This window comes from Patella vulgata, chromosome 3, assembly GCF_932274485.2.
Source record: "Patella vulgata chromosome 3, xgPatVulg1.2, whole genome shotgun sequence".
NCBI lineage: Eukaryota > Metazoa > Mollusca > Gastropoda > Patellidae > Patella > Patella vulgata.
The window spans coordinates 60828047-60849950 of NC_065881.2; the positions used below are offsets into that span (position 1 = coordinate 60828047).

Sequence of the window (21904 nt, forward strand, 5' to 3'; positions counted from 1 at the left end):
TTGAAAAATAACAAAAATTGTTTCGTGAACAACTTTTCGAACTTAAATAGACAGCGACGAAATTTCGAAATTGTCAACTGCTACTTATTAGACCCTACGGCTGACTTCCGGTTTTCTACCATTCGGGCACTAAGTTCTAGAGTCCAGGTAGAACTTTCGAAATTGTTTTAATAAGTAGGCCTAATGATGGCATATATCATATCCTTCGAGAGTTTGTAACTGATAATCAATATCTAAAGCAGACTCTGGGAAATAAGGAGTAGGCCTACCGGCAAAAAGAATAATAATCTTAGTAATAGCAATTTCAAAGTTTCAGACAAAAAAAAAAAACCCGATTTAATAGTGTTTCACACAAGCTACGCAGTGACCAGTGTGAATCCCTAATTGTCAGAAATCGATTGGATTATAATATTATATAACGTTCATCTAATAATATAACCATAATAGGATTATTCGTCTCATGAACATAAACACTATCTATGTATACCATCTACGCCACGGTATTTACAACCGGCGTTGTGCTAATAGTGATTCTAATTCGTTTCACTTTATTTATCTGCCTTTTTGTGGTCTGAAATTTTGCGTCTACCGTTAGAACACGTGCTTCCGGTTTAGTTTAACGAAGTAAACACGTTCTTTGAAACCACAATTTACAAGTTATTTTCAACGCAACCAGCAGATATCTTGATAAAATGTACTTGAAATATTACCTTAACGATGAAGGTAACAGGGTATATACGATGAAAGTAAGTGTAGATACCCCTAGTTTTGATATCAATCGTATTTGTTAATTTTGTGACTGATGCATGTAACATCTTGAAAATAAGTTAATTTTGTACTATTTTAGAACCATCTCTTCTCTCGAACGGAGGGTTGAGAGATGAGGTTTCTATCTATATATGCCATATAAACGAGCACATCATCTAAATTATTTTTGTCTTGTTTCCCAAAGGTTTTGTGGTAATTGATTTGGTTCATTTCATAATTAATACAATAAATTTGGATGTCTTCAATTGGTAATTAAGTTATCATCTATCACAGTCACAGTAGTCTATTAGTCTATTGAAACACGCCAAACTGTTCTTAGAAATATATGTACTTTAATTTCTATCGAACCTCAAATACTAACTTGAAATAAGACATCTCAGTACTAATACAAGTAGGCATCCATGTTTTGTCCAGAACCTAAAAATGTATTAATTAGGATACCGGTAAAGATCTCCAATCAACTTTACTACTTTCTAGTCTATTATGGTAGAATGAAAAATTAAAACGGTTGTGGTTATTCTTACAAGATACCGGTACATGTTATTTCTACACTGATATAAACACTTTATTAACTTTTACTTCAGGAAACGGACCCCAATGGTAAACCAACATTATCTGCACATCCCGCCAAATTCTCACCAGAGGATAAATTTTCAAGACATAGGGTGACAATTAAGAAGAGATTTGGAATCCTTTTAACACAGCAAGCAGCTCCAGTGATGTAGAAATGAAAGTGTAAAAGACATTATCTGTTTTAATGACTTAAATTGATACTGGAATAGTACAGTATACTGGATATGACTTGTGACACAAAGCTAACGGCTTGAATCATTTTGACATCTTTGAGTGTCTATTAGTATTAAGGAAAAAAAAGAATGTTCCATAATTATTTTTTTTTGCTTATTTAATGTCCAGGTTGTGGTAGATCCATGTACAATGTATGTACTATATGATTCATTTAACATTTTCATATTTTACACGTAGCATGCAAGTAGCTTTGCTCATAATGTATACGGTCATGTACATAACAAATAAAACTTTCAATAATCTGTTTGTTGTTCTAGATCTAGCATGGTAAAGCCAAACTTTGCCCTTAAAAATGGCAGTAATCAAAGTGAGATAATTAAAGCTAATACCATTAATCTCGATTTTATTACAGTATGTACAAAGAAATCTTACGGTTATTTGGTAGATCAGGAAAAAAGCAAATTCTCAATCTTCGATAATCGCGGCCGTAAAAATATCGAAAGGAACCAAGATCTTTGGGTTATAAACATGTATTTCAAGTGTCATCAAAATCGGACCAAAAGTGCTGCAACCTTGATATACCATATATTTACACAATTTGTATACGAGGGGCGGCCATTTTGTCCGATTTTCACGAAATTCAAACTCGGCCATCATTAAGGTGTAACGGTGATATATTCAAAGATTTTCTTAAATCGGCTAAAAATTGTAATCTCTAGAGGGACCACAAGCTAAAAACGTGATTTTTTGTACAATCAAGGGCCATAATTCAGAAAGTTTGGATCCAATATGCACGAATATTGAAAGGAATCAAGATCTTTTGGTTATAAACATGCATTCAAAGTTTCATGAAAATTGTGACCTGTAGAGTTCACAATCTAAAAACGTGATTTATGCCAATATCGAAAAGAACCAAGATTTTTGGGAGATAGACCTATATTTTAAGTTTCGTCAAAATCAAATAAAAATTGTGACCTGTAGACTGTCCACAAACAAATTGTGGATGGACGGACAGGGGTGACAACAATATACGTCCACATGAAAATGTGGGCTTATAAAAACATCAGCAGTGATTGGTCAATCAAGCTCATTTACTGTTTGATAAAAGAAAAACAAAGAAGTGTTACTAAATATACACAAATTTTCAACAATATTTTCTTTATTCATCATTTATTATTGTCCGAAACTTTGTTACTATGAAGCCTGAAATGTCGTCGGTCAGATCCTTCGTTTGTGTGAAGTCAGAAAGGTCGCACGACCAATACGTTGTGCTATCAGTTCAACTACATACCACATAATATGGTCGATGTAGGTACCCTTTAATTTTCTGTAAAGAATTCTGAAATATACTCTTCAAAAAAAGTAGGGGATATTCAGAAACAGTACAAAACTGCGGAAATACACTGCTGTTTTTATTAGAGGTAAACCACTGTATATTAATAACAGGCCAATTGCCCACACATGAACATAAACAGTTCATATGGGCGGCTTATCTGACGGCCCCATTTCACTCGCAAAGAGATATACTGCCAAAAGTGAAAATGGACGATTTTGATTTTTGTCTTAATAATGAGTAATTGTTCCACCAATCCTCAGACATATATAAATCGAACAATAATAATAATAATAATAATAATTCAGCAATTCGTCATGGCATCTCCTAATCAACCGTCCAATCACAATTTGGGGCAATATGACCCACTCCTCTTGCAGTGCCAAGGCCAATTCTTGCCGTGTTGTTGGTTGACGTCGACGAACACGTCTCCCGATCATGTCCCAGACATAGTCTATAGGGGAAAGGTCAGGACTCATAGCTGGCTAAGGCATATGGACAATATGCTGATGCTGGAGGCAGTCATTCACGACACGGGCACGGGCATTATCATCTTGAAAGATGAAACGTCGACCTGCACGATGAGCAAAGGGCAGAATTATCGGTGCCAGGATGTGGTCATGGTAGTACACACCAGTGACGATTCCTTGAACAATATGCAAGTTCATTCTGCCAGTCATGGTGATTCCTCCCCGCACCATAACAGACCCACGCCCGAATCTGTCATGCTGTCTGACGTTAACGTTAGCATGACGCTCATTTACACGCCTCCAAACCCGAGCACGCCTGTCAGTGAAGTCCAGAGTAAATCTGGACTCATCTGAGAACATTACACGCACCCATCAACGATTACCCCAATTTCTACGCTGCCTACACCATTGACGCCTGTTTGCCATGTGCTGGCGAGTTAATGGAGGCAACAACACGTGGTTGTCGCGCATGCAAATGGGCTGCATGTAGCCAATTTCTAACCATTTGGGGTGTAACTCGAATTCCTGTAACTTGGTACAAGTTTACAGAAAGCTGATTGGCCGTTTGTCCACGATTTGTATCCATCCTGGGCTTGTTTAGTGGCTCTAGGACGACCTGAACGAGGTCTATCATCAGCATTGTGTGTTTGGTGGTACCGGTTCCACAGTCTGCTGATCACAGACTGTGACACATTAAGCATGTTGGCTACTGCTCGCTGTGTAGAACCCATTTGAAGCATGATTATTTATCATATCACAACTTGCATCAGTATTTGCATTTCAATATCCCCTACTTTTGTTGAAGAGTATATAAAACTCAAACTTTCTGACCTAGATGAATCTGTAAAACAACAAACAAAAAACGAAATCTAGAGAGTTTTCAAAAGGCTGCAGAGATAGTGCAGTTATGTGACTCCTAATGTTGGTTATGTTCCTTCTTATGACTTACTGAGCAAGTTGGAATAAAAAATTTGACTGTAGAGCATTTACAATGGTTCGGTTGATAAAATTGGTGTGTAGTTTTGATATGGTTCTTCTATCATGGACCAAACAAAGCCAGCAAGTTTGAATAAATTATCTCGTGTTCTTTATTCTGAACAAAATTGATAATTGTCTCTGTGGGTATGAAGACATTTTGTTGAAATCATTTCAGCAAGTCAAAAATATGTTCACCGGATGAATGAGGAACAGTACTAATGACATAAGCCATAAATCCAAAAAGCTAAAAACAATATTAAATTCATATGACTCGGATGTACACATATTTATTATTGACATTCTAAAACTATAAGTTACCATGATACAAAATATATTAATGTGTGATTCATTATATAAATTATATTTACAGCAATCTACCAGTATATACATCTTTTAACTTGCACTGTACATGTACCGATTATAACATTATGATGTACATTTATTTAATATAAAGGACCAGTTCCAAATTCCACCAGCTATCAGTTCTTAGAAGTGAATTATTGAATGCAAATTAAACAGCAAAAGGTCAACAAACTGACTTTATCCTTTCTAAATGTTTAGAAATTATTGTCAAAATAGCTTAAAGGAGCTAAATCGTTAATATTTGGGACCTAGAAATTGACACAAATGGGTCGCAACGCATATAATAATGTAATATAAATGTAGATAAACTGATTTACAATCAATCGTTTCTGTTTTTACTGTAATTTCAAATTAGTTATGTTTGGCGAAATATGCCAGAAGTCTCAATCAAATAGCTATCTCTAGCGTCTGGTTATTCCAGTCTACATCGATAGTATTTATTGCGCATGCTCTCAGATAAGAATATTGCGCCACCATTTGACATGACTTGTGGAATATGTCTAGCCTCGTTCGTCGAGTCCCTTGTTACAAATGGTGCAGAAATGCATTATGGTACACGATTTGTGTAGGGATGGTAAAATGTTTATTTTGTCTTAAATATTGGATATCAGAAGCCCATCTTTTCCAGGTAAGATCACAACATCAATGTTGATTTAAATTGACAAATAATTTGTTTTTAATGTCGAAGACTGTAGATATATTGAGTTAGAAACTTAGCTAGTTTAAAGATATGTTGCCAGGCAATGAAACATGCCCACAGCAGCTAAGTCGTCCGGGCAGTCAACAAGGGTTGTCACATATTTTTTCTTTTGTTAGTAATGAAAACATTTACAACACACTAAAATCTAATTATGAGTAGCAACCCATTAAGTAATTATCAGAAATCATTAGATTTTGTTTTGATTGTTTGTCTCATGACCTTAAACACATTGTATTAATTTATATAACTTTAGCCTCTAGTGCATCAACAAGATTTGGAAATTGTTGAAAATCAATAGACTTCTTCTTCTCATGACCTTAAACATTGTGCTTAAATTTAAAGTCAATCGGATATTAACGTTACCCTTCTAGAGAGTCCACAAGCAATTGTGGACGCCTGACCGACATACAGGATCGACAGCAATATACGACCACATTTCAATGTGGGCATATAAAAAGGATAATTAATTCAGATAAAAAATTCAAAATATTGTTTACATCAGCGTAATAAGTGACATGATAAACATGACAACAAAAAGGCAAACTCATAAGCATATTTATCCAGACACTACTACACGATCTCAAATAAAATTGACCAGCTGTTGTATTACTTTGAAAAATTATCACTTTTAAATATTACACTATGATACAAGTTTCATACAGAATTAACCAATTTTGTTCACTAAAATATATTTGAAACGGCTCCTTTAATATGGTGAGTTGATATCCATTCTAGCTATAATGATGGAGAGCTATATACTCAACTACTCTTCTATGGTACTAGAGAAAAAAACAGGCACAAGCAACTTGAGAATTTAACAGATATGTCCTTAGCCATTGTTTAGCATTATTATTCCGGTGAAGATAAGTGTATAAAAACCTTTTAGTTATTAAAAATGGTAGAACTGTATAAAATAGAATTTTTTTCTCCAAAAAGCAGAGTGTTTAGCCCACTATTTTGAATATTGCACGAACCATATGCCAGATGATAAATTTATTATTATGTCCTACAATACAAATATTTCGTCAATATATACAACAAAGCTTAGTTTATTCTTGAATAAACCCTCATCAAATATTTATTTCATCAGCATTATTTGTATGTACAGTGCTAGCACTGTATCTTTATGTCACTGAACATTGCATTACAACCAGCTCTATACATTTGTGTGGACAATCTGTCTGTAGATTTTTCAGCCTTTGGATGTTTAAGACATATTAAGATTCAATTCTGGTACAGTGTTGAGTACTGGTAATAGATTTTTTGTATAGTATTGTCATGAGGATCTAGATTTAGCACTAGGAACATGAGGATCTGTTTCTTCTTGTATCGCCCAGTTCGTTAAATCACTGTTCTCAGTTCCTGAAGCAAAATCATCCAATTTACAAATTATTTGGTGATTTTAAGAAGTTTTACAAGTGCTAGTAAAAAATATTGTTGTTATTTTGAATATAATATCATATAACTTTATATTCATTTATTTTAGCCTAAAATATAAAAGTAAAAAGAAAGTACCAATGTAATTTTAACATATTTTTAGGTGGATATATCTTTTCAAAATTACTGACCTGATTCTGGTATTCTTGATTTTAAAGTACTTTGAAAAGATGTCATCGTATCATGAAACTGTTGTCTTTCCTTCCCCTGTATCAAAAATATTATGAAATAAATCAAGTATTTGAGGGGACTGATAGCTTGGGTTAGGCTATCAATATATTAAATTTCTGTCTATGAAAAAATGTCTACATTTGCCTGTTCTTTGATGTCACCAATGCAAAATACCCAGCGAATTTGATTCAAATCATTCAGGTGGATTAGAAGATGTGCAAAAATGTCTAATTTTGCAAATTTAAATTGCCCTAATTCCTATAGAATTCCTTTAACCATATCAGAATCAGCACAAACCAATATTTCTAAAAATCTGTTTGAAGGCTAAAGAAAATAGATAATAATTTCTTTTTGGAACTTTTACTGTTAGAGTGTTGCTCTTTCCTAAAATATTAGATGTTTGTAAAGTGGTGTGAACAATAGTTATTGCACATCTACTTTATTATTAAATTTTGAGTAGGGTGCAATAAATAATCACAACACAACTTTTTACCTTGCCTGTATTAAGTTCTGAAATAGCTGATAATATTTGACGTCTTGAATGAGACTGAGCGATACCAAGTTCTTCTAAATCATTTTCAGTTAGAGTTAGAAATGCTTCCATATCAACCTTAGAGATAAATCAAGAACATGTTATTCTGTTATTATATATGTAAAAAAAAAATAGTTCTATAATAATAATTATGCAATACCTTCCAGCAGTTAGCATATAAATTAAAAGGTGATGAAGCAACTAAATATTCCATAAGAGTCATTTATTCTTTTCAGCTTTGTAACACAGGGTATCACTTTTCATTAGGAAACATCTGCAAATTACTGTATATTGGTGGTGGTAATAATATCTGTATTGGCAGATATTTCAACAGAAAGTATCTGATACAGATAAAATGGATATAATCCATATTGGCTCCTCACAACACCTACTTTCTGGTAATTCTACAATATTATTTATTGTTGAGGTTTTTCCAATATTCAGACAATTTACCAGTACTTCTAATGTAATAATATGACATACCTCCTCCTGTTCAAAAATAGGTTGATATTCCTCAAGTGACAGTTTCTTCAATATTCCAGATAATTCTGCTAAAACAAATACATGAAAAAATATATATATATTTCTGTCTTCAGGATTTTTTAAAATTTGGTTCTGGGTTGCTACCACCAACTTAACAGAACCAACTTCTGTATTAATATTTTTTTTAGCCATCATCTGATCAGGTAAGTCATCTTTGTTACCTTTCAATAATGACGAATCATATAAATTATTATGAAATGACTATGAATTATAAATCAACTTACCATCACAAGATTCTTTTTCTCTCAATGATGCAAGTGCTATCGTAGCTTCTTCTCCGACCTACAATAAAACATTAGTTACTGAATATTGGCCAATTGTTTGCTAAGTTTAAGTTGTGGAACATACTAATCAAAACAGTATGCTGAACAGTGCAATTGTTGTAATTTATATGAAATTCAGCTGGTAGAGACAGTGAAGTAAACAAGACTTTTCTATGGAGAGGATTTGATCCACAACCAATCTTCTGCTTCCTAAATTACTAGTTTTGGATAGAGCCAGTCTTATTTAAGTCAGCTCCCCAAACAGCTGACTACCATTTTTGGCATTTTGTGTTGCTATGATTATCCAACTGTCTTGCTCACCAGATGTCATAATCCAACTAGTAGATTGAAAAAATGAAAATCATGATTTATGAACCCTAATAGATAGAGAGCCAGTAAGTAAGTTGGTAGATCTCCATGCAGTGTAGACCAACAAAATTTCAAAACCTGACATGAAATAACGATCTAATTCTAATTCGATTTCTACTGTAAAAAGCAAAAAAAATAAATTAGTAACCTTTCCAGGTGTCGGGGAAGGTGATGGAGTTAATGTAGACGTTGTACTATCTTTAGATGATGAACTTTTCTTTCTAGAAGCTGGCTGAGGTGTAATAGATGAACTACCACTAGTGGAACTATTAGGTGATGTGGTTGTCGACGTATTCCGAAAAGCAGCTGGTACACTTGTTGACTTTCTTCTGAAATTATGAAATAGTAAATTTTCATTATGTTATAAGTATATTCTAATGCATTTCTGATGTTTCAGTGATGTTGATATGTGAACACAAAACCCTTTAAATTTAAAAACTTGTATAATGGTTATGTGCATTACCTAACTGTAGTTTCTGGTTTTGCTTTGCTGGATATTATAAACATAGATTATTAAGATAGGAGTTCCAGAGAGTTATTACTAATTAAAACACAATGTCAATGGTCCATAATCAAACTTCAGAAGGGACCGTTGTGCCAAACATAATATGAGTAAATTTAATGTGAAATTCACATTCAGGATGTATGTGGATTTCAGCAATAACGAATTGAGTCTTATGCAAGATTTTCAAAAGAGGGTTGGGAGGCGCACAAAATTTTTTTAATACTGATGTCAAAGTGTGCAATTTCTTCTTCAGTCAGAATAGGTAGGCCTATATAATTCCACCAGCGGCTGCCATGCAGGATACGCCCACATTTTCGAGAGATGGATAGAGAACAAGCTAAAAAGAGAGTGATTTTTCGTACAATCAGGGACCATAATTCACGAAGTTACGGTCTGATATGCGCGAATATCAAAAGGAACCGAGATCTTTGGGTTATAAACTTATATTTCAAGTTTCAACAAATCGGATAAAAATTGTGACCTCTATAGGGTCCACAACCTTGATATACCATATTTTTACGCTATTTGAGAACGAGGGGCGGCCATTTTGACTGTCAGTTTTAGGCCGATTTTCACGAACTCAGCCATCCTTAGGGTGTAACGGTGATATAATAAAACGTTTTTTTAAATCAGATAAAAATTATGACCTCTATAGGGTCCACAAGCTAAAAACGCAATTTTTTGACAATCAGGGGCCATAATTCGGGAAGTTAAGGTCCGATATGCGCGAATATCGAAAGGAACCATAAACTTACATTTCAAGTTTCAATAAAATCGGATAAAAATTGTGACCTCTATATTGTGACCGCCATTTTGTCTGTCAGTTTAGGGCCGATTTTCACGAAATTCGAACTCAGTCATCCTTAGGGTCTAACGGTGATATAATAATACATTTTTTTAAATCGGATAAAAATTATGACCTCTATGGGCTCCACCAGCAAAAATTGCGATTTTTGCGTACAATCAGGGTCCATAATTCAGGAAGTTAAGTTCCGATATGCGCGAATATCGAAAGGAACCGAGATCTTTGGGTTATAAACTTACATTTCAAGTTTCATCAAAATAGGATTAAAATTGTGACCTCTATAGGGTCCACAACCTTGATATACCATATTTTTACGCTATTTGAGAACGAACGGCGGCCATTTTGTCTGTCAGTTTTGGGCCGATTTTCATGAAATTCAAACTCAGTCGTCCTTAGGGTGCAACGGTGATATAATAATACGTTTTTTTGAATCGGATAAAAATTATGACCTCTTTAGGGTCCACAAGCTAAAAACGCGATTTTTCGTACAATCAGGGGCCATAATTCAGGAAGTTACAGTCCGATATGCGCGAATATCGAAAGGAACCGAGATCTTTGGGTCATAATCATACATTTCAAGTTTAAACTAAATCGGATAAAGATTGTGACCTCTACGGACGGACATGGGCGACGAGAATATACGTCCACATGAAAATGTGGGCTTATAAAAACAGTTTTTGGGGTAGGAAAATTAAATCAGTTACTGGGCATGTCAAATTTATTGACGGCCCTCTTGTAAATCTGTTTTTACCGTGGATGGAATAATCTAGAGGGAGTAGAATGTTGCATATAGCGTAGAGTATTTGGTGTGGATGGCATCTGAGGGCTGGGGCTGTATAAAGGACTCTGTTGGTAATCTGAAAGGAAAACAACACTTTTTATTTTCTACTATTACCATAGAATATTGGATGAAAAAGAAAACAATATTTTTGTTTAACAACCAGAAATCAAATAGAGATTTGTTGAAAATGAAGAAGACTATATTTATGTCAAAACTAATTACTTGACAGTGAATTTTTTCACTAGTTAATTTAAAAATCGAAATCTATTACTCAACCAGGGAGATGTAAGATATCAATTTGTTTCATGCATTTATAACTACTATTAATTAAAATACTACAGATTTCAAATACAAAGCTACTTCAAACAGGATAGAATAATTTCAACAAGCCAACAGGTGGGGGGAGAGAGCAAAAATAATTTTTTAGTACCTGACACACAAATAACAAAAATTATGCCCCATGAATAGTTTTGTAGGGGTGTACAAATTATAGCATACATGTACTATTAAATGTGTTTAAAAGATACTGCTTTTGTAATTAAGTTAGTATCAATTAGTAATTGTTTATCCCCGAACTCAGTCAGGGTATTCACCTAATGAACATCTACACTAATTTTGAGCATTTTTCCTCAATTAGAATCCAAGCTATTGTGTTCAATGAAATTGCTTATCTCTGCTTAGCCTAAGCAGAAAATGCTCATTGTCTAACTCAGCGAAGGCATTCATCTCATTGAACAATGAAATTGTTTATCTCTGCTTAGCCTAAGCAGAAAATGCTCATTGTCTAACTCAGCCAAGGCATTCATCTCATTGAACAATGAAATTGTTTATCTCTGAACCTAAGCAGAAAATGCTCATCATCTAACTCAGCCAAAGCATTCATTTCATCTAATAAACAAATACACCATGCTGGAATATTCTGGCTCAATTAGAAGCAGAGTGTTAGTGTGTCCCAAAAAGTGTGATGAAAGGTGGGGGACGATTAACTTCAACTTTTAATATGTTGATGATGTAAAGTGTTATGATCTGAAAGGGAATCTGAGCCTCTCAATAACATTCAGTAATTTTTTAAGAAAGACCTATTCTAATTTTCCTGTTTCTCACCCTCTGTTTATGCCTGTAATTCTCTTGCCAAAATATCATTGTTTCTGGTACTTGCAGCAATATCATTTCTATCTTGTTATCATTATTAGTATTTATAAAGTAGTCCAAATAAAATAATATTAGTATTAAAATATTAACCTTTAATGATTATTGGAGGGTTACCATTGGTTACATCGGTACTAGAACCAGTGGTAAACTTGTTATTTATAGCAGTTATACTACTAGCGCCACCTGATGATGTAGGACTAGAATTAGTAATGGCAGGATTAGTATTACCATGGTTACCTGTACTACGATCTGGCAAAAACTTGGCAGGATGAAATGATGTCGGTCTTCTTGGTGTCTAAAGGAAACAATTATTTTAAGTTACAGATGCATATGTAAGAGCTCTGAATTTTAAACTATTATTTAAGCATTTATTAACACAACAAGCCTGTGATCAACTCTCTAGACCAATGGATGTCAGAGATTTTAACTTCTTAAAATTAAGATCATCATTTAATGATTTAATTAAAGAATGGAGAAGTGAGGCGGAGACTCGAATGTCCAGTACCGTTGCTACAACAATAAACAATCGACTGTGCTACATCATCCCGGTTTTTGCCCAGTCACTCCTATTCTCCCACCTCTTTCTACACTGACGCATATGCGTAAAATTAAAAGAATCCCACAGCTGCAATTATTTTTTTCTTTTCTGCCATGTTTAATCGGCGACGAATGATTTGGGCAGAAATTCACTCAGTGTGTCTGCCGCTTTATGCATTTTTAAGTTAATACTTATCTGAGTTTATTTATAACCTAAAGTAATATCAAAATAAAATATCTTTTGTTCAATTTTTCAGAGATCCTCTATGACTTCCATTCCATCTTGGATGTCTTATCTCTGCAACAACCAGAATTTTGCTACATCATTTTTATACATTCATTTTACCTTACACTATCCTACAAGCACCCAATTACTGCTGAGAAAACAGTATCAAAGATTTGACACCCAGCCAGAGTGAGAGAGAGAGAGAGAGAGAAATTAGGTTTAACCTCCACTCGACACAAACTAGGTCATTTCGGGACTAACATATGGTTTAATTTTTTTATTTCAATAATTCGCTTGCGCGTAGGGGTCTTTAACAGTGGGAAGAAACTGGAGGACCCGGAGAAAACCCACGAGGTTGGACAGGCGACACTACTCCTTGTCATGTACAACCGGGGAATCGAAACCCCGCCAATTGACTCAATGACAGACCCTGTGATACAGCGTGCGCTTGCTAACCATTCGGTCATCCCCCACCCCCACCCAGAGTGGGGATTGAACACAGATTTAACATACTAACCACTGTTCTGTTTCCCTCCCACAAATATGTAAATCATTTGATAAGAGAACATACCAGAGTCTGATCATTATCCACTGATTTTGGCGTCTGCCACTCATTTCGACGAGCATATTCTGAGGTATCTAAAGCAAAGGAAGGTGGAGGCAAAAATGGTGGAATAACTGGTTTTAATGTTTCACTAGATAAATTGGAATGTGGAGGGTTAATATCCTGTAGAGAAAAATATATCATTAGTATCAAGTATTTAAAGTGAAAACATGCTTACATGTTCAACAATTTATATTCAAAATACACAAAATACTGTGTAGTAGTAAGAATTCACACATTTGTTACTTTTCTGTCCAGTGCTAGTCTAATTGACAGTAAAGATATTATGTTTGTGACAGGGCAATATATATTTTCATTTTTTCATCTACTTTACAGTTAGTTGCCAGAAACTACAACACCAATTCCCAGAAGAGTACATAAAAACAATGTCCACCCATTCACACATTGGGGTCTATGTAAAAGAATTATTGTCAGTTTCAATGCACAGAAGAGTAAGTGAAAACACTGCTGTCGGAGCAAAATATTATCCCCATAATATACATAACCTGGGTTTTCATTGGGTTTATATTACTTGTACCATAACTATGAATAAAACGATATCTTACCAGTGTATACATAACATGGGTTTTCATTGTTTCATTTAACATATTCTCATAACTTGTCATCGGTATTTTAGCATTTTGTTGTCTTCTCTTGATTTCCACACGGGCAGTCTGTGGAGTCATTGGGATCTGTAAAATTAAACATCATTGAATCGATGTATCACAATTCACCTTTTCGTGATTCACGTATTGAATCGTGAGACGCTGAATCGATTTTTCACAATTCTTTTTTATGTTTTTTTGTCTCTTCAGAAAGTAACCTGTCATTCTTAATTATCCACGTCGCACATTATCCATAGGTACACAAACACTCTTAAATTGTTTTGGTGCTTATTTTGATCCACATCAATATCATGATAAAAAACAGATTTATTTTTCACATCGGCAGGACTAAAAAATTTTGCCATTCTGCTGTTTTCTTGGTAAATATTGACCTGGTTATGAATCATGATACAAATTGTATTGCAGCACCTGAATCGCAATACATAACGTATCATGACTGCAGTGACGATACTCAGCACTAATCTGAATCTGTTTTAAGCTCTTTATTTTGGTTAGATTTATCACAAAATTGCATAATTTTGGCAAAAATTATCCATACAATACACTTAGTTTATAGGAAAACCTAATACATGAATAACTTAAAAATAACTTGTTTAATCATTATCTAAAAGTCGTATTAAATTATATGTAACAACCTTTTAACATATATAAGACCTGACCCATGTTTTGTAACTGCTTTTAGAATAAAACTATAAATTAAGGTTTTCAGCTGTTTACCTGTGTCTTTGGCTGTTTAGACATAGTCAAGTCTTGAACAGAAACTGAGGTTTCATATGGCATAGGACCTAATCTGGAACTATTAAATGTCCTGCCCAGTTTCAAATTTCTAAATCGATTTGACATTCTATTCCACCAACCCTGAAAATAAGTCATTATCAGTCCTTTTTATTGTACAGAAACAAAATAATATTTAAACTATTAGATAAAAATGTTCAGTAATTGTTGAATATTTATCAACCACGTACATGTATATTAAATGCATGCCATATTTGAAGGCATATAACAATTTGCTTAATTTAAATTAAGCTCTGTGCAAACATGTCAGAGAGAATAATCTAGACTACGGGTAATCAAGCTTTCCAAACAACAATAGCTTTGTTTTTGACAGACAGATCTAATATTTAATATGAAATTAAATTCATACAATTACGTTTTAACTATTATCTTCAGGTTGGATAAAGTTTCAAAGTTGTCACTTTAACATGGCATTTTGGAAGCAAGCTTTATATATCATAAGTTCATAACACTATTCACACTTAGTTATTGAATGTGATAACTTACTTTTAAACCAGTTTTTGGTGGGTCATCACAGCTGTAATAAAGCAATTCATTATAATATGAATCTGAACAATAAAGTAAATCTTATTATACATACAGGTTAGAGGATTAAAATATACAAAATTTTAAAACAATTGACATATTACAAGACATAAAAGTCGGCAAAAAAAACCACTTTATCATTGATAATTATTCTATCATATTGGTTATCTGTTTTCAATTTATTTTTCCTACAAAATGTGAATCCCTGGGTAGCACTCGAATCCAATCTCTAACATAAACATTCTTTCATACAGATTTATAAATTTTCTTATTTTTCTTTAAATAATCTAGAACTTGAGTTACTTGACTTACCCAAAATCTGAGGGTAGAAAGGTATTAGTATTACCAGGAGACCGGTTCCAATTCTTTTTATTTTTATCAACTCTATTGACTTGCATGGCTTTAGATGCTAACAGACGCACAAGCTCTGTATCTACATCATCTGCTCACATAAAACAAATTCCTTTATTATAATCACATTTAACATTTTTAGGGAGAGAGAAACATTGTGTCTCATGCCTTTAATTGTTTGCTTACTTATCAATACCAATCCATGTCAGCCTTTGGACTAGAATCTACTAGGCAAAGCCATAGGCGTACGAGCCAGGGGGGCAGGGGGGGGCAGCTGCCCCCCTAACTTTCGGGCAAGCTGACTTTTCGGGCAGACGGGTAAAGTGAAAAAAAAAATTTATTTCATCTACTTGGCAAAATAAAGTGCCCGAAATCTAATAAAACACTGATTTTACTGGCTGGAATAGCAGTAAAACGCGATTCCGGCCGTCAAATATTCCAAAATTTTCTTGGGCGGTCTGCTAGAATAGCAGAAAACGCATTTGCGGTGGTTAAATTTTCAAAATTTTCTCCGGGAGGATGGGTGGGGCCCGGTCAGCCAGGTAGGCTATATTGGACCAAATTGAAGTTGCTGTATTCACAGGCTGGAATAGCAGTTAAATTTTCAAAATTTTCTCCCAACAATCCCATCTCCGTGGACTGTGAACGATTGATTGGCATTCGAGTCAGCCACCTTAATTAGGCTATATTATTAGACCAATTTGAAGTTGCTTTGTTCACGGGCTGAAATACCAGGAAAACGTGTTTGCAGCCGTCAAATACTCCAAATTTTTCTTGGGGGGGGGGGTCCATGCAAGGTAAGCTTTGTTTCTTCGCCTCTCGAGGAAGACCGGCGCCGCTGTCTGTAAACCCGAAATTTTTCGGGCATTTCGGGTTCTGCCCCCTAACTGTCATCGGGCCTGTACGCCTATGGGCAAAGCACAAGTAAGGACATACAGTGATGATATGGAGAAGAAACCTGGAATCTGAAAATGTGACCATTGATTGGTATCTCACACTTAGAACCAAAGAAAGTAGCTTTGGACTGTAATCGGGGGATATCCACTTTGAAGATGGTATGTTGCAATGGGATATATCCACTTTGAAAGACGGTATATTGGACTGGGAATGAAAGAGATCTACAGGAGAAAAGATTAATTTTTCTTAATGAAATTCTTACCAATAAGAGAAGCCATATCAAAAGCTGTACAACCATTTTTAGCTTGAATATTTACATTAGCATCATTATGTAACAGCAACATAGCCACTTCTTTTTTCCTAAATATACAACAAAATACATAGAATAAAACACCACATGTTAGTTTCACCATCATGTGCTAAGCAAGCGAAAATTCTATCAATAACTCGGACCTGTATTGCCTCAACAAGATTTCATAATCTGAATGTAACCATTTTGGATAACTGTGTACGATAGTGAAATTTTGAATTTCATTAGGGTTTCACTCATGGCCCAATGATAGGGTGACCTACCATAAATAAATATCTCCAAATATCTCAACAATTACGCCACAATATTTATATATATGCCAAGCCTCAAATCAGTTTCACACAATTATAGTCACTAAATAAACGTTCATGTTGAACTTAATAAGCTATGACCATTAATCATCTATAAATAATAGACTGAAAACTGGTTCCAAGTGTCGTCCATAACATCCAGACACTTTTGAGTAAAAGATAGGTAACGTGCCCTTGTTTTGAAATTAGTCTCGCTTAACCAGTCTATCGACCATTCTACGTCTGATTCAATATCAGGATAATCAAGACTACTTTGTTACGAAACATAACAGAAAGCTAGAACAAGAAATTGAATTTAGAAATAAGCACGTTAGCTAGCTCAACAATTGTTTTAAGAAGCTTGTAAAAGTAAAATGAAACTACTGTTAGTATCATGTTCCTGTCTAACCCGAGTGTTTCAGAGATATTATTTGTACTAAACCAAAAGATGCCGCTCTTAACGGTACAGTTAATGATAAAGCGATTTAAAAAATTTAAACGAACGTAATTTCTAAATCTGCTGTAATAACCAAGAAGCTTAATTTTACTGCTATTCAAAACCGTCAACAATAAATTTTTAACGGCTGTAATAGTTGATAGATTTGTAGAGAATTGCACGTGCCATGGCTATTTATAGTATCATACTGTCAGAAAGTTGGTCTCGACACGGCGAATGTGCACGCTTCAGTGGTAGTCTTGAACTATCAGCAGTGGGCTGTATTTCTGTAGAGTGCATGGGTCACCCTACCAATGAAAAATCCTTGCAAGAAATTGTGGATGAATCTTGTAGTTAAAATTTCTAATGTTTTCAATTATGACAGATTGATGGTAGGTTGTCCACATTAGCTTAGTCGTCCGAGCAGTCCACAAAGGTTGTTGTATTGTGTTTTGTAGGTACCATACACAAAGATCAAAATATTCGTGAACAGCATGGTATCATTGACATGTGACAAGATCCTATGACATAATCAAGTGAACAAAAGACATAACTTTAGAAGTAATTAACGAGAATTGTTGAAAGTATATATAATAGGATTCTTTGTTTTACTATTTTCAACAACGTACAGGAATTTCAAGCAGATTGGACTATAACCTGATGTGGGAGGGGGGGGGGGACCAGGACTGGGGAATTGTCACTGCATGATAATCAGTCATGAATCATGACAAACTAAACCTAAAGGCTAAAATGCATGAAGTTCAAACTTTGTAAATTATTAAACAGTGTTGCCGGGGAAAAAATACACCAAATTCACATACTATAGTATACCCCAAAAAATGCAAATTGAAATTTTACCCATGATAAGTGGCTTGCATTAGAGCTGTCCAACCACTGACAGTATCTTGTTGATTTATATCACAACCTCTAGATAAAAGTAGTTCTGCCATTTCTAATTGACCCGTCATGGCAGCAAACATTAAAGGGGTAGCACCATCTTGAGGAGAACATGCATCTCTTTGATTTATATCATTGTTGAGTATTTCATGTATTCTTTGTAAATCACCTGAAAAATTAAGTAGAAATTCTACTATTATAAAAACAGTTTGTGATAATTTGTTTAACTTTTATCAACTTCTTGGATTATTCCACAAACATTTCTCACTATTTACACTGTACATATTTTCTGTTTAAAGAGAGATAGACTTGGGTTTAAGATCCACTGAACATACAGAACATAAGTAGGTCATTTCAGGACAAACAAGCCACTTGTGTGCAATGTAATGGACAATGTCAGAGAGTAATCAGTGCCACGTCCAGGGTACTTGCATTTTTACTTAAACAAAATAAAGTCCTTAAAATCTCAGACATTGTCCTTGTTACTTTCTTGTTGTGTCAAAACGGTCTTAAAGGTTAAACTGAGCAAATTTAATGTTAGAGCAAACCAAAAGCAATTTCATCAATATTCATTTTACCCAACCAGGAATTATTTTTGTGATGTAAATATTAATCTTACCCTGTTTAGCAGCTTCTATTATATCTGGTTTTACATCATCAATAGCTGTAAAAGGACAAACTTATATCTTTAAAACAGTAATTCACCTGTCTATGCAGTATACTAGCATTATATTGGACATAGTGGGTCAACAATGGGGAGCTGAGGCCGCTTTCTAACCAAATTTGATCCAAGTATTGGTAGAGAAGTGTTCCCACAAGGTTTCCGTTTGACTGTGGTGCAGGACGGTGGGTCTGGCAAGGAATTACAGCATCTAGACTTTTGGATGGAACAAATACCAAGGTCCTGTGCACACGCTTGGCAGTTGGAATTAGAAATAGGAGTAGGTTAACAGTCACTGTGACAATAGATTCTGTTTTCCACATCTTTTTTAACATTACAAGTAGATTAATTTTTTTAATAATAGCCTAATAATAATAACTTTCAATCCATTTCACGTCCAATAAGAACAATCTCTATTATAAAGGTGACTTTATATCAGAAAATGAAAAAATATAAATAGTGATCATTATTTTTAATAAAAGATGGATATCTAAATATTGGCCCAACAATAGCATAAGAAGCAGTACTTTTAGTAGGCCTACCATCTATTATAGAATGTAACTTTGAAGGTGATTTTACATGAGAAAAATGGAAAAACAAGTAAAAATGAAATTGTGATCATAAATAATAAGAAAAGTGTGATAACAATATATTTACATAATATAACAACTTACAAACACTTGGCTGTACAAATTACATACATTTGATTTAAAGATATATTATGTAAGATTTAGATAAAGAGGTATAGCCATTCTTGCTATAATAGTTCCAAAATAGATAATGTAAAATGAATAATTTGAAAATTTCATTCAAATTACTCTATTGCGAGCGAAGATATTAGCCTTTGAAGGTTCAACAAGATGTGTGCAATAATTTCAACAACCGTACTGGTTCGAAGCTAAGTCTCGCTCCTCCATTTTTAGCTTAAATCAAAATATGGCTGAACTGTTCTAATCTATTTAATATCGGAGAAATCCGATGCCATTGAGAGTTGATTATGGCCTGGATAAGTTAATTAATAATGTCTAATTAATAATTTAGAAAACATTTCAGGCCTAAAGAAAGACCAGCATTAAACAGATTAAGCTATTGCATAATGTATGTTTAAGTAGTCAAAGCATCCAAATGATTAAAACTTACACACTGTTGGTTTATTTGTAGTTTTTCTGTCTAAATATCCACGAACCTCTCTCTTACCACGCATTTTGGCAATTTCTAAAGCTGTTTTATCACAAACATTAGTTAAATTTGGATCACCACCCTTTTCTATAAGTATCTGAGCTGTTGTCATGTGACCATTTAAAGCAGCTAACATTAAAGGTGTCACACCAGTAGACGGATTATGAAAATTAACATCACAACCTTTATCTATCAAAAACCTAACAACAGCATCGTGTCCGTGTAACGCTGCTGCCAATAATGGTGTATATTCACACCCTGTACAATAAATATCATTTAACTCAGCACCGGCATCTATAAGTTTTAATGAGGTTTGGATATGACCACCTCTACCCGCTAATGTTAAGGCTGATGCCCCATACCGTGTCTTGATTGAGACATCAGCTTTATGCTGCAATAACAATGACACAACACCAACATGACCATAACGACTGGCTTGCATTAATGCCGTCCATCCCTGGGAATTTACTTTATCCAAGGCAGCCCCTCTCATAATTAACAACCTCACAACCAGTTCATAACCATTAGCAGACGACACATGCATCGCTGTATTGCCATCTTCGTCGTTACTGTCAATGTCCACTCCTTGATCTAACAATGCCTTTACCGATTCCACATCTCCGTGTTCACATGACCGAAACAGCTGACGAACTCTGTCCATATCTGTGCCCTATTACACTGGTTGTGATAACATTTTGAATTATTTACATCCTTCTGTGCCATTTGTAACCGTTACAATGGGTTGCTACTTGTGTAAGTCGACGCCATTCACTGATTCCTGGAAATGACAGTCTTGTATTTCTCCAGGAGAGGCCATTTTTTCAAAGATTCCATGACGTATATTACCCAGCATTCAGCATTATAAGAGCGCGGTCAACAGGTGCACGTTCGGTGGTTCTCTTTGAATCACCTGAAGACGATCGTGATCAAATTTAAAAAATACTACGACACAATAACTGATTCCTCTTGTTTAATATGACGCTTTACCATGAGCTGAATATAAATCAATATTGGAATCGTAGTTATCGAACTTCTAATTCATTCAAAACTATCATCATATATTAATTTCAGTATTTTTTTTTTTTTTTTAAGATGAACAATCAGGTAATCCCCAATCAGAATAACCCTTTTCGATTAGACAACAAGTTCCATCAATTAATTAACAGGTGAAATATAAGAGCGGGAAATATATAGCGGGTAACATACGATATGTGGGTCAAACCGAATAGTAACTAGCGTATATGTCGAAAAGAAACTGTACGTATCGTGACATTATATTCCATATCCCATGTTCTATAGCGATGAAGGTGTGCATTATAATCTGATATTTACCAGCAAAATAAAAATCGTACTTTGTATTTAATTAACAATAAATATACAGATTGATCGAGGGGCATTTCGCCCCTTGCCCCAAAAACACACTGCCCATTTATTTTACCTATCCTTCACTAATTTTAGTATCCTTCACTAATTTTAGTGTCAAATTAAGAAACAATGACTAGTCGTTCGGGTGGGTCCAAAAACCAAATATATGTAGCCTACATGTTGGCGTGCACTTAAAAAAAACCCTTGACAGTTGGAATTTAAATTTTCGGTTGGTACAGTAGGACGTTAAACCCAAATTTCATTCATTACTTTTTTTTCGGTTTAGTT

The 21904-nt window shown here is 34.5% G+C and overlaps 1 protein-coding gene across 1 annotated transcript; it reads right to left on the reverse strand.

The window, feature by feature from the left end:
* Positions 1 to 1599: 1599 nt before the first annotated feature.
* LOC126814237 (ankyrin repeat and SAM domain-containing protein 6) lies at positions 1600 to 12120 on the reverse strand. Its single transcript, XM_050539274.1, has 8 exons — positions 12008 to 12120; positions 10736 to 10841; positions 8823 to 9003; positions 8267 to 8324; positions 7983 to 8050; positions 7461 to 7577; positions 6928 to 7003; positions 1600 to 6721 (listed from the first exon to the last, which is right to left on the reverse strand). The coding sequence occupies exons 2-8, from the start codon at positions 10801 to 10803 to the stop codon at positions 6636 to 6638; spliced, it is 654 nt and encodes a 217-aa protein (XP_050395231.1). The 5' UTR covers positions 10804 to 10841; positions 12008 to 12120; the 3' UTR covers positions 1600 to 6635.
* Between the last annotated feature and the right edge of the window lie 9784 nt (positions 12121 to 21904).